Genomic DNA, 15047 nt, shown 5'->3' with positions numbered 1-15047 from the left:
TGTTATATTTTACTATGGTCATCATAATATAAAAGGAAACATATGAGAGAAAAATGTGATAGAATTCTTTCTGTTTTAGCCTGTTCCCCAAGTGTTTTAAATGTACCAAAAAATCTTCCCTTTTATAGTGTCCATGCTGGCACCTCCATTATGATGTCACTTATAGGTCTATCTGTTGCCAGATCAGTAATCAGCAATTCCAAAAGTCATGTTCACTCATGTGTGGAGGTACCAGAAGGCCATGGCTCAGAAGCTAAAAAAATCACTGCTACACAGGTGTGGTATAATGAAGAGAAGATCAGAGGGGATCCAGAGTCTGATGTAGCGTATTTGAGGGTTAATAGGAAGAAAATCTCCAAATCAATGATGTTAACTCTTAACAAAAGGGAACTTCACTGGTTGAATTACAATAGCAGATAGGAGGGTAAAAATAGCAATTTGAGATTTTTAAACCTGTGTTTGTAAGTTACATAAATAACAACAATACCCGAAGTTAGACCCCAGTGAATTCATTTCTGCTAGTTATGCTGGATAACAAAAAGAATGTTCTCAATCAAACCTAATAAACTACCATTTCAAAGCACCAACTATGTGCAAGATGCTATGCTAGTTGTAGTGGAAATTGTAAAATAATAATAATAAGAGCACAAAATGTGGTCCCAGTCTTTGGGGAATTTTTAAAAACTTATGAAACAGAATTGATTACATGTGAAATGAAAGAGCCAAATAGATGGAGAGATTCTCATGCCCTAATTGGAATCATGTTGTTTGACCTAGTTGTAGACTGGTATGATTCGGGAAAATTTTCATTCACTCTTTACACAATGAAAGACTAGTTTTCTTCCCATTTCACCAACAAAGTAAATAAAAAGAATACATCATCATTGCCTTACAATTCTAAAAGTAGAACAGTATCTTCTATGTGAAACAGAAGGCTAGATCAAAATAAATTTCAGTGTCAAAAGCAAAAGAGGTCTTTAAAGGAAGTGAAAAAATCAAGTTAATTCACTTCTTAATTACTGGCCTTAAAGAAATAAATTGAATATCTGGAAAAAAGAACTCAAAAAGCATCTCAGTTTCACGAGCAAATGCAAATAAAAAAAAAACCACAACCACAACCAACCAACACCAATCAGAGTGGTGCTCCTTGTGGGCCCTTTCTGAGGATTGGCAGAAACTGCATTTTTTAATCTCGGCTTTCATGTTTGTCCAAGATCTTTAAAGGGAGGGGAAAAAATAGAGAGAGAGGCAGGTACTGTATAAAAGAAGCTCCCTTGAGGTTTCTAATATTTACACAAAAACATCATAGGTGAGGAAACTCATCAGATTTGGCATCTGCTCTTTGGTGATGGACCCAGAAGAAACTTCAGTTTATTTGGATTATTACTATGCTACAAGCCCAAACCCTGACATCAGGGAGACCCACTCCCATGTTCCTTACACCTCTGTCTTCCTTCCAGTCTTTTACACAGCTGTGTTCCTGACTGGAGTGCTGGGGAACCTTGTTCTCATGGGAGCGTTGCATTTCAAACCCGGCAGCCGAAGACTGATCGACATCTTTATCATCAATCTGGCTGCCTCTGACTTCATTTTCCTTGTCACGTTGCCTCTCTGGGTGGATAAAGAAGCATCTTTAGGACTGTGGAGGACGGGCTCCTTCCTGTGCAAAGGGAGCTCCTACATGATCTCCGTCAATATGCACTGCAGTGTCTTCCTGCTCACTTGCATGAGTGTTGACCGCTACCTGGCCATTGTGTGCCCAGTCGTATCCAGGAAATTCAGAAGGACAGACTGTGCATATGTAGTCTGTGCCAGCATCTGGTTTATCTCCTGCCTGCTGGGGTTGCCTACTCTTCTGTCCAGGGAGCTCACGCTGATTGATGATAAGCCATACTGTGCAGAGAAAAAGGCAACTCCAGTTAAACTCATATGGTCCCTGGTGGCCTTAATTTTCACCTTTTTTGTCCCTTTGTTGAGCATTGTGACCTGCTACTGTTGCATTGCAAGGAAGCTGTGTGCCCATTACCAGCAGTCAGGAAAGCACAACAAAAAGCTGAAGAAATCTATAAAGATCATCTTTATCGTCGTGGCAGCCTTTCTGGTCTCCTGGTTGCCCTTCAATACTTTCAAGCTCCTGGCCATTGTCTCTGGGTTGCAGCAAGAACGCTATTTTCCCTCAGCCATTCTTCAGCTTGGTATGGAGGTGAGTGGACCCTTGGCATTTGCCAACAGCTGTGTCAACCCTTTCATTTACTATATCTTCGACAGCTACATCCGCCGGGCTATTGTCCACTGCTTGTGCCCTTGCCTGAAAAACTATGACTTTGGGAGTAGTACTGAGACATCAGATAGTCACCTCACTAAGGCTCTCTCCACCTTCATTCATGCAGAAGATTTTGCCAGGAGGAGGAAGAGGTCTGTGTCCCTCTAAAGGGAACTGTGACATTTCAAGCTCTGTTGGTGGGTTTAGGAGTTAATTTTTGTCAGCAACAAAGAAAGAAGTGTTAATGATAGGATTCACGTTGCTTCATAGATGCAAGGAAGAGTTCGTTTTTAAAGAGAGGACTGAAAAATCCCTGTGTTGTGGATATAATTAGGCCATGTGCTGTTTTCTCAGCTGAGCAGACTTCTTCGACCCTTGCCAATCAAAGCCAGAGAAAATTCAATTCCCATCTGACCTTGAACTCTTGGATAAAGGCTCCTGCTTGAACCAGTCCCTTTCTTCGTGATTGTTAATGCACATTTGGGCCTTTCCTCTCTCAAAAACCACAGTACCTTCATCCCCACCACCCTTCATACTGGGCTCCAAATTGGACTACATTTAAATGATCCTGCCTACTTTCAGAATCATTTAGAATCTGCCTATTTCAGATGAGAAATGCAGTAACAATGTAGGTAACAAAAATATAATATACCTGCACTCTGCAATTAATTGTTTCTGAGTTACTAAGCTAGATTCTGACCTCAATCTTTGAAGCTTTGTACAGTGATTCTTCATCATCTTCCAACATTGTGCTTCATCCTATGCCTATTCACAATGGCTTTGGGTTGACAAAAACAACTCATGGGGATTTTGTATTGTGTTTATGATTTGGGACTTTATCATATGGTCTTCTAGTATTTTAACACATAAACATATGGCAGGATTCAACCTCTATTTGCTTTATAAGATATTGATAAAAATGTATCTCATTCATAATGGTGCAGCAACTACTTTTTAATGGGGTTTTACTATGCTCTTTTGTTTTCATTGCCTTTATAAATTAGGATTTGACTTTGCTTTAATTACGTGTTTTTAATTATCCAGTTATCTGGTTATCAAATGAAAATGTTATTACTAATATAATTGGAACTCATCAAATCCTTAACTCTACCCCGATGCAGATTATCATTTTGTATTTTAATTAAAATGTTAGTGCTACACATTCCCTATAGCATCATTTGCTTGGTGCCTATAATTTCAAGATAAGATCCAGTAATATAGGGAGACAGGCTGCTCTGTATTCAGCTGAAGTGGAAAATATCTAACAAAGATATCACTTGTATTTTACATACATTTTTTCCATACACAGAAACTTTCTTGAATTCCTTTACCCAATAAATATTTATTGAGTCAATTTGTACCTATATTACTTTTGAAGACTTTGATGTGAAAAACATGTAATTAGAGTGGCAATTACAAAAGACTCTGCAGCAGCAAGCATGCTACTGTAAATATCTTTTGATTCAAGGGAAAGTGGGTTATGTTTTCACCTCCACTGTTGACTTGAATGAATTACCATTTTACTTTTAAATATTAGATTTGAAAATCAGAAAAAAATTTAGAATCCTTTCAAAGACTGTTCAATTTAATTTCATCTCATGTGTCTTTCATATTAAGAGAAACCTCAAATATTGGACATCTCCCTGTAGCCTAATTAGAAGCTGAAAATAGAGTTTTTGGTTTTATAAATTGGCAAACTTGTTAATTTTTCTTAAACTATTATTAAATAAAAGTATAACTTCCTTACATAAGTATTCTTCTGAACTATATTAATTTCTAACAACATATTAATATTAATCCTAATTCTAATAACCTTTTAGTAAATTATTATGGTTATAGAAAAAAAGACCATGTAAATAATAACAAATAAATATTCTTGGAAAACTTCAAAACTAAATTCAATGCAATTGAATAGATCTCCAAAAGTTAAACAAAAACAAAATATAGAAGGTGGAAGACACACATTTCTTTAAAACAAATCAGCAAAAACACCGTTACTAATCATGAAAGTTACTGCCTTTGAAAAATACTGCCTTTAAAAAATAGCTGAATCAATCATCTAAGTTATTGGTTGGGAAAGGAGAAAACCTGTGCTATTAATTTTAGCTTCACCCTTAATGTTTTCATACTAATAAGGTCATTTTAATCTTTCATACCTAAATGTAGTGGGTAATATCTATGTCTATAGAATTATCAAGGATACTGTAAAAATAATAAATATAAATAAAGTTTTAAATGTGGAGTAAAAATTACTGTATAAAGTGATTTGACCATTTTACTTCTAAATATTAGATTTGAAAATCAGAAAAAACTTAGAATCCTTTCAAAGACTAGCCAATTTAATTTCATCTTATGTGTCTTTCATATTAAGAGAAATCTGAAATATCAAACATCTCCTTGTAGCCTAATTAAAAGCTGAAAATAGAGCTTTTGGTTTTATAAATTGGCAAACTTATGAATTATTGATTATAATTAATTGTTATTAATTAATTGATTAAGTTATTATTGACTACATACAAATTTTCAAACTAACATCAAATAATTCTTAATCATTCTCATTTTTAAAATACTGAGATTTTGTTTTATTTCTACTTCTTCACTTTAATTTTGCTGAGAATATTTAAAATAACACCAAAAAATATGTATTATCGGTTTCTTAATACTTTAAATAGATATAATAATTGTAGGCTTTAATAAAATCTTAGTGTATTTTATATTCATAATGTACCAATTGTGAAAGAAGAAAAGCTATAATTTTGTAGGTAGTATAACTCTAATAGAAAAAAGTTCAAAGCTTAAGTTTGTACATTATTTTGTTATATATGGATTCTGCTGGTAAGAAATGTGATTTACATTTACATTATATTACAGTATTACATTATATTATAATAGCACTAAAAATGTATTACAAATTATTTAGTTGTCTGACATTTTGTATATTTTTAAAACCATAGGCCGGGTGCAGTGGCTCAGGCCTGTAATCCTAGCACTTTGGGAGGCCGAGGCAGGTGGATCATGAGGTCAGGAGTTCGAGACCAGCCTGACCAATATAGTGAAACCCTGTCTCTACTAAAAATACAAAAAATTACCAGACATGGTGGCAGGCGCCTGTAATCCCAGCTACTCAGGAGGCTGAGGCAGAAGAATCACTTGAACCCAGGAGGCGGAGGTTGCAGTGAGCCAAGATTGCACCATTGCACTCCAGCTGGGGTGACAGTGCGAGATTCCGTCTCAAAAAAAAAAAAAAAACCATAATATTTCTTCATTTTTAATTTGAACAATTTCTATTTCTATACATATTTAGATGTTCTACATATACATACGGATATACATAGAAATACAGACTCATATTTATAACTTTTCATTATTTTTATTATCTGAATTAAACTAGCCTAAAGGCTAGTTTGTGATAATTTAATGTCATTAAAGAACAAATCAACACATTGCCAAGAATTTCCAGAAAATTACTCTATCATCCTAACACAATCATGCCTTGCCAGTTATATCCAAAGTTAGGAAAACAAAATAAAATTTTTACAATTCAGCGAAACACACCAGGAAATTACTACAGATTAACATTATTTGTTGTCATTTGCAAAGTTACTGCGAAGATGTAAATGACAAATAAAAAAGTATACTGATCTCTCAAGCATTTCTCAAACAACTTTTTTAAACTTACCCCAGAAAAGCTCTCCATTAAATCCTAGGTAATGTGTTGTCTGATACTTTACAATTAATTTTAAAAGAAATGTACTGAAGACAGGCATGGTCGCAAATCTTGTCCCAAACATATTTACTCCATTTGGGCTGTATTGAAAGGTTGAAACTAACCTGATATTCCTGGGAGTTTTTTAACCTGTCCACTCTTAACAAGTCAAAATCACTTCTGCGGTGAAAAGTTATAACAACAGTCATAAAGGGAAGCTATGTGCGTGACTGAGAATGGACTATTACTAGAGGTCACAAGTTAATTTTTAAATAGATGCAGAAATGCACAGTATGATGGTAAGGTGAGTGGAAAAAAATCTTCCTCTGTGATTCATCTTGACTCCTCAAATCACTCTCTATTCTACCTAGCGATCTCAGAAGTGAGAAATGACTTGTCAAATGTGCATGCCACAAAGAACCTATTTTCCTACAGAGCTCATTCATAAAAGCCAGGCAAAACTAAAAGAATTACAAATTTGCTTCTAAAACCAGACCACTGGTGTAACCTGCTAGCAAGATAATGGTTCCAGCCCCATTAGAAAAAGAGGTGCCACAGAAGAAAAAGCAAGAGGATGATTGTAACTACCAAAATATTTGCAAACCGTTACATACCACTGCAAGTTCCTTTTGTCTTTCACGGAGTTTGATGTGGATTGGATTTTCCCCTGCAAATGCTGGTTATTATTTAAAGGTTTTGTTTTGTTTTGTTTTGTTTTCTGAGCCAACATTCTTTGTTTTTATCAGCTTTAGAAGTAAACGATTATGACTAGACTTTATGTATAAGAGTACAGGTAAAAACAACTGTGCCAGTGACTTGATTTTATATTGTAAATGTAAAAAATCCACCCTAGGGTGAGTTACACTCATTGGTTCTTGTTAGCTTTGCCATTTCCTTAATAGAGCTATATTTCCTAAACATATATGACAAGTGGAAATTGCATCCTAAGATAAACCTACAGCATTAAAAACAAAATTCAAAACAAAAAAAACCCTACTTTAAATATCCAAAGTATCAAACTAGTCATAAAGGTTCTCATGACAAGGTAAATGGTAGTGAAATGTAAATTTACATAAAATGCTCATTGTTAATCTAAAAGTAGGGGGAAAGTATTCTGCCAGTTGGACAGACATTATTAAACTAAAAAATTTCTGGTTTTTGTATATAAGCACCAAATTTCTAAGATCCAAAGGTACTTTCAAGTTACCGTGAAACTTTCTGAGTTAGCTGCATGTGCTTAAAGATCTATGACAAAATATTCACATTATTATTATAATTATCTGCCAACCTAGTAAAGGATGTTCGTCAATTTGATATTATTCAGTGACTTTTCTTATTTGCTAATTAAATATATATAATAATTAACTAGTTTTCTAACGCTCTCATGTTAGAGACAGTTAAACATCCTCTATGAGTACTTCATGTTTGTCAACATTGATAGGAAATTTAACATTTTTACTTGCTAGGTCCTATCAATTCTGATTTAAAATATTTTATTTCTGTGTTTCTGTTAGTTCAAAATAAAACAAAAAAGTGTTCCTGCCTCGCATATTTGTGATCTGTACACTATAAATGCACTCTTTCATCTGCTCTTAATTATATACAAAACAGGAGATATAAACTATTATTGTGATGTTTACAGAAAAAAATAACATTTTATGCATCAAAAATTACGTATGACTAGAGACTTTATTTTTAATTTAAAAAATATCTGTGGCAAAGCCTTCAGCAAGCAATACTGCTCTTTTCCTTACAGAGTATATATAGACCCTTTGTATTTCATAACCATCCATTGTAAAACCTCCACAAATGCCTAAATTTGCCAACTTCAATATAGCATATAATCTACTTCATACGAATTGAATAAAATGTAATGTTTTCAGAGCTACTGCAAAATGTATAAAAAGAAAAGTTGAAAGGAGGTATCTATCCTAAGTGTTTAGCCTGACTCACTAGTTAAGTGACTCATTTCGTATCACCTCATAGGTCAGTGGTTTAAATGTCTGCTTTTTATGTCATACAGCTGTGGAGTTTCAATCAAAATTTCAAACATCAAACTGTGAATGCAAAATGTCTATCGTACACAATGCACCATGACAGCCATAAAAATTGTTAAATCTTTTTATTGTAATTGGTGGATTCTAAAGCAGGCATATTGCAGTTACACATTCACAAAATCTCTTTCTTTCTTTTTTTTTTTTTTTTTTTTTTTTTTTTTTTTTTCAGATGGAGTCTCATTCTGGCATCCAGGCTGGAGTGCATTGGCGCGATCTCAGCTCACTGCAACCTCCGCCTCCAGGGTTCAAGCGATTCTCCTGCCTCAGTCTCCTGAGTAGCTGTATTACAGGTGTGCACCACCATGCCAGGCTACTTTTTTTTTTTTTTTTTTTGGTATTTTTAGCAGATATGGAGTTTCACCATTTTGGCCAGGCTGGTGTCAAACTGCTGACCTCAAGTGATCTGCCCACCTTGGCCTCCCAGAGTGCTGGAATTACAGGCATGAGCCACTGCACCCAGGCTCTTTCTTTCTCTTATACACATGCACAAACCCACAGACATACTGTATACAGTTGCAGCTGAAAAGCATCTATTGAATGATGCTGTTAATATTCAGACTGAAGTACTTGAGATGAATATAACTATTTTATCCGCTGACAAAATATAGAATGCAAGAAAGGAGAAAATAAAGCAAAGAAAAAGCATAGTAAATAAAAAACACAAAATAAAATGGCATATGTATGCATAAATACATCAGCAATTATAAAAAGCATATAAATGCACTGAAATTTCTACTAAAGGGTTGAACATGGCTGGGTATAGTGGCTCAGGCCTGTAATCCCAGCACTCTCAGAGGCCAAGATGGGAGGATCACTTGAGGCTAGGAGTTTGAGACCAGCCTGGTCAACATAGTGAGACCCCTCTCTATCTAAAAAAAAAAAACAAAGGGCATGATGGCTCATGCCTATAATCCCAGCACTTTGGGAGGCCAAGGCAGGTGGATCACCTGAGGTCAGGAATTCAAGGCCAGCCTGACCAACAGGGAGAAACCCCACGTCTCTACTAAAAATACAAAATTAGCTGGGCATGGTGCCACATGCCTGTAATCCCAGCTGCTCGGAGGCTGAGGCAGGAGAATCTCTTGAACCCGGGAGGTGGAGGTTGCAGTGAGCCAAGATCATGCCATTGCACTCCAGCCTGGGCAACAAGAGTGAAATTCCATCTCAAAAAAAAAAGTTGAACAAATATATATATATATATATTCATATTTGTTCACAATAAATATATAGAGTGATATATGTATATCACTGTATTCAACTCTATAGGAGTTTAAAAGGTAGAAGCAGAACTTGTTTTTCATGGAGTTTAGAATCCACATAGTTGCTTTTTTTTTTTTAAATCAAAGAATGAAATAGTGACACCCAAGAAGAGCTTGGTATATACAAGGAAAATGACAAGTCAAATAATTTTCCTTGGTCTTTTCCAATGTTTAGAAGAAGCCCATACTTAGTCCATATACAAGTCACTTATGTAATTGTCATTTTGATATGATTACTTCCTAAACATTGTTACATTTTCTTAAAGTGTTCATATTAGCATCCTCAAATGAAAATGCTATCATTGTCTTTATAGATTTTAAGACTTTCTAGTCTTAAAAATCTATAAGACTTTAAATGTAAAGACTCATTATTTTAAACACAAGAACACATCTTGAACAGTATTAGGTTTAAATTTATTTCCAAATGACAAACTAAAAAGTATGCAAAGCAAAGTAGGTAACGATACGTGAACCTTACCCAGCACAGTGATTTAATGAGATGCCCTTTCATTTGCCCTTGGGTTAGAGCAAAAGCAAAACTGACAACTCAGGTGGAGAACTGGTAAATGAGAAACGAAACTTGGCCTGTGGTTTCATGTTTAAAGCAAAAATACAGATTCAAAGCACCTGAAGATAGATGAGAATGGCTACCTTATTTCTAATAAAAAAAGATGTTTATGCAATTCACACCTGACTTGTGTATGTTAATAGAAATAGCTTAAAAATCAGAAAATTAGTAAAGAATTGAATAAAAGTCAACACAGAACTGTATAACTTAGTCCTCAGGATTTCAAATCAATGTGTCCTTCCAATAATAATTCAAACATAGAAAAGAATACTGCCAAAAAGTTTGTACATTTATATTTAGCATAATACATAATATTAAAAAAACAAAATATGGTCTTACCTATTAAACTGACAAACAGTGAAACATTAGATACTAAGGTTGACCAGGATTGGGTCTGCAGGTATGAGGGAAGCTTATGGAGTGTAAATTGATTAAGCTTTGTAGAAGAAATTTAGAAACCTGTATCAAAAGCAATTCCACTTCTAAGATTTTACCCTAGAAAATCATAGCCAGGTGAAAAGATATATGCACATGTATTTTCATTGCAACATTGTTCATAAAAGTAGAAAAGTGAAAACAATCTAAATGTCCAAATTGACTGAGTAAATTAAATTTCATGTACTTTCTTACAATGGAATACTATGCAGTCTTTAAAAATACTGTACCATATACTGAAGTGGAAAGACGTTAAAAATAAATCCAATGAAATTAAGTGAAAAAAGCACACTACAAAACTATATCTATAGGATGACCACATATTTGTGACTATTTTATTCATCTACAAATGCAAAAATACTGGAACCCTATGCAGCAAAATGTTAACTTTGTGAAGTTACAGGTGATTTTTATATTTATTATTACTTGTATTTTCCAAAAATAACATACATTAATTTTGTAGTAATAAAAAAAGCTAAAATTTAGTTTAGACTTTCAATGAAGTACACAAGATAAAAATAGTAGCTAAATTTATTATAAAACATCATTTCTGAGTTGTAGGTCCTCTAGTTTTTCAATTACTGTGTTTCTGATCTGTGAGTACAATCCCTACGTTGGCCTTGAGACCTCCCCTAGTAATCATTTGATTTTTTCCTAGGATGACCCTCTGTTTCCTTTACAAGTACCCAATTCCTTAAAAGCAACAGTTTTAGAACTGCTATGCATTTAAAATTTGAAAATGGTGATGAACATTTCAGCATGCAGGCGGGACCTCTATTTTCCCATAATGTCTCTTAGCACAGCAACTATTGTATCCTGCATAGTGACGCATCTAGTGCCATGTCTGTCTACCAGGTAAGAAGAGAGCTCCCTCCTCCCTGGGGGTGGGGAACAGAAGAAGCCACATCTTCATTTTTGTGTAGCCATATGCTTGCTTTTTCCATATCAAGCACTCATCATTGTTGAACTAAACTGAACATGCTAGAAAAATCTCTCCGTTGATTAAACTTAAAATGAAAAACATTTACAAATGTTAAATATTAAATTTTTATATTCATATTTTTGCTCAAATATCTTTTGCTTCTGATATGCTGTAACTATGAGGGACAAGGAGTCTATTACAGTCACAGGTCGTTAGGAACAATCTTGCCACTGTCCTCGAACGTTTTTGATCATTCCAGCTGTATTTGACTACAGAAATAAGTGACGCAATATCCTTTACTTGATTCCCATTCAGCCCTTTCTTGGTGTGACATTGACTTTCTATTTAAATGGAAGATTTTTCTGAATACAGATCCAATAATGACTAATAACCAAAAATAGTGATTTCTAATAACTGTGTGATAGTCAGGAGTTCCACCGGCTATTGTTAGGGTATTATAAATCTTTCCACAAACTCCAAACCTATTTTCCACATTAGATAATAAGTAACTTATATGACTATGCACTTTTGAGAGAGAGTGAGAGTGGGATTATGAAGTCAAACAATTGATCAGAAGATAAATTCCATAAAGGCTGTTGCTGTGTTTCGAATGCCTGCCAAAACTCATGTTGAAATTTAATTGCCACTGTGACAGTGCTGACAGCTGAAACCTTTGGGAAGTGATTGAGCCAAGAGGCCTCTGCCCACCCAGATGGATTAATTCCATCATTGCAGCAGTGGTTTAATCATCATGGCAGTGGGCTAGTTATCATAGGAGTTCTATCCTCTTTTTCTTTTTCTCTCTCACCCTTCCATCCTTCTCACTTCTGCCATGGGATGACTCTCACCAGGTACTGGTGCCATGCTCTTGTACTTACAGAACTGTGAGCCAAATAAACTTCTTTTCTTTATAAGTTACCTAGACTTAAGGTATTCTGTTATAGAAGCAGAAAATAAACTAAGAAAACTGATACCAGGAAGTATCAGTTGCCATAAGCAATATCTGAAAATGTGGAAGTGGCCTGGGACCTGGATAATGGATAGAGGCTAAAAGAATTTGAGGAGTGGGCTAGAAAAAGCATAGGTTGCTGTGGATGGACAGTAAGGGTGATTCTAGTGAGGGCTCAGAAGAAGACCACAGAACCAGTAAGAGCCTGAATCTTCTTAGAAATTACTTATATGGTCGTGACCAGAATGTTGATACAAATGTGAACAGCAAAGGCTATTCTGCTGAGATGTCAGAGAGAGATTAAGAACAAGGTATTGGAAACTGGAGTAAAGTGTCAGAAAGTAGGAGCCGGGGGTGGTGGCTCACGCCTGTAATCCCAGCATTACACTCAAGTGGATCACTTGAGGTCAGGAGTTCGAGACCAACCTGGCCAACATGGTGAAACCCCCGTCTCTACTAAAAATACAAAAACGTAGCTGGATATGGTGGCATGCACCTGGAATTCCAGCAACTAGGGAGGCTGAACCTGGGAGGCAGAGGTTGCAGTGAACCTCGGGAGGAGAGTGAACCTCCTGAACCTTGGGAGGAGAATCGCTTGAACCTGGGAGGCAGAGGTTGCAGTGAGTCGAGATCGCGCCACTGCAGTCTAGCCTGGGCAACAGAGACTCCATCTCAAAAAATAAAAGAAAATTTTTTTTAATAAAGTAGGAAAGACCCTGGCAGAATAGTGTCCATGTTCTAGGACTTTATGAAACGCAGAGCTCAAAGAGTGATAAATCAGGATATCTGGTGGAAAAAATATCTAAGCAGTAAAGCATTCAGACTGCTAAAAGGTTACTTCTAACTGCATACTGGAATGACTTAAAGATGAAATGTATAATTAAAAGAGAAGTAGAACATAAAGACAGAATATTCACAGACTGACTAGGTAAACAGTGAAAATGTGTGTTTGGGAGATAATATTAAGGGTGTATTGTTAAAAAGAGATGAATATGGATACAAAAAAAAGCCAAGTGCCATTCATTAAAACAGTGGGAGAAAGCCCCCAAAGGCACTTCAGAGATCTTTAAGGCTACACCCCCCATCAGAGGTCAGAATCATTTTGGGGGATGGACCCAGGGTTCCCTACACAGGCTCGTTGCCAAGAGCCACCTTGGGACTCTGATCCCCACATTCCGGTGCAGTATTCTTTGGCTGCTCCAGGTGTGATTCAAGTGGCTCAGCCCACTACTCCAGAAGGTACAGGCCATAAGCTTTGGCAACGCCCACGTGGTATTTAGTCTGTAAGCATGATGAATGCAAGAGCTGTGAGGTATGACTGCCTCCACTTAGGTTTCAAAGGGTAATGCCTGGTGGAGCTGTGCAAGTGGAGTGACCCCCAAGATTACAGAACTATAGGATACGAGTGTGAAACTCCAGCCTGAGCGAGCTAAAGCATGGGCTGAGCCCAGCAAAGTCATAGCAACAGGGCTGTCAGAGGCCTTGGGAGCCCAACTCCCATCTCAGTGTGCCCAGGATGCAGGACATGGAGCCAAAGGAGGCTATTCTCTAGATTTAAGACTTAATGTTACTTTCCCTGCAGGGTTTTGGACTTGCTTGGGACCAGTTACCCCTTCTGCCCTACTTCTCTCTTTTGGAATGGAAATGTCTATTCTATGCCTGTCTCACCGTTGTATTGTGGAAGTAGATGGCTTGTTTTGATCTCACAGGCTTATAGCTGCAGAGTATTAACCTCAAGATAAATTGTACGTTGAGTGTCACTCTTATCTGATTTAGATGAGACTCTGAACTTTGGACTTTTGAGTTGATGCCAGAATGAGTTAAGACTTTGAGGGCTATTAAGATGGAGTGAATGTATTTTGTACTAAGAAAAAGATGAATTTTGGGGCAACAGGGATAAAGTGCTGTGGTGTAAGAGTCCCCGCCAAAACTCCTGTTGAAATTTAATTGCCACTGTGACAGTGTTGAGAGGTGGGACCTTCACGAGGTGATTGGGTTGGGGGGGCTCCACCCCTCTGAATGAATTAATGCCATTATTATGGGAATAGGTTAGTTGTTATGGGACTTTGGCTGTCTGTCCCTTCCACCTTTCTTTTACCCTTCCACCTTCTGCTCTTCTGTCACGGAATGACCCTCATCAGATACCAGCACCATGCTCTTGGAGTTCCCAGCTTCCAGAACCATGAGCCAAACAAACCTCTTTTCTTTATAAATTACCTAGTCTGTGATATTCTGTTACAGCAGCAGAAAATGAAATAAGACAGCTGTCAAAATGCTATTCTGACTAATTTTCCTTTGCTGGCACTTCCCAAAAAGAACAATGTTATCTCAACTACCATGATATAAAATGTTTAAATCATCAATTCATAATTTTTGTTATGACTTAACTGTTACCATTGGGAGGGTAAGATAGCATTGTGGTTAAAGAACACTGACAGACCTGAATTTGCCATTAATTATAGATGAGCAAGTTTCATAACTCTCCTACGCCTGATTTCTCTCTATAAAATAGGAAAAATTATACTTGCCTTAGAAAGCAGTAGTACCTCTAATTAATTAAGATGAAAATGTAAGGAATTCAGCAAATTACCTGCTACATAATAAGAGTTTAATAAATGATAGTTGAGAAACAGTCCCATTTTATAGATGAAGAAAATAGTCCTCAGAGGAATAGTTTCACGTAATTATTAATGTAACGAACCAAAAATGAAACCCCAATTTCAGTTAAGCTCAGACCTATGTGATCGCAAAGCTCATGGTCTTTCCACTTCACTGTATTCTTTTCTGATTCCCAGATTTTCTCTCTCTTTCTCTCTCTCCCCACTACCTTTGCCTAATTGCAATCATTTTCACTCAAATTATTTTTCTTATTTTTTCCAAAGCAAATA

The 15047-nt window shown here is 36.2% G+C and overlaps 1 protein-coding gene across 1 annotated transcript; it reads left to right on the top strand.

The window, feature by feature from the left end:
• Positions 1–1219: 1219 nt before the first annotated feature.
• GPR15 (G protein-coupled receptor 15) lies at positions 1220–4646 on the top strand. Its single transcript, XM_023211781.2, has one exon. It carries the CDS (start codon positions 1349–1351, stop codon positions 2429–2431), a length of 1083 nt encoding a protein of 360 aa, XP_023067549.1. The 5' UTR covers positions 1220–1348; the 3' UTR covers positions 2432–4646.
• The last annotated feature ends 10401 nt before the right edge of the window (positions 4647–15047 follow it).

This window comes from Piliocolobus tephrosceles, chromosome 2 (genome assembly GCF_002776525.5).
Source record: "Piliocolobus tephrosceles isolate RC106 chromosome 2, ASM277652v3, whole genome shotgun sequence".
NCBI lineage: Eukaryota > Metazoa > Chordata > Mammalia > Primates > Cercopithecidae > Piliocolobus > Piliocolobus tephrosceles.
The sequence above is the reverse complement of the archived record's forward strand: the minus strand, read 5'-3'. Positions and strand labels throughout refer to the sequence as shown.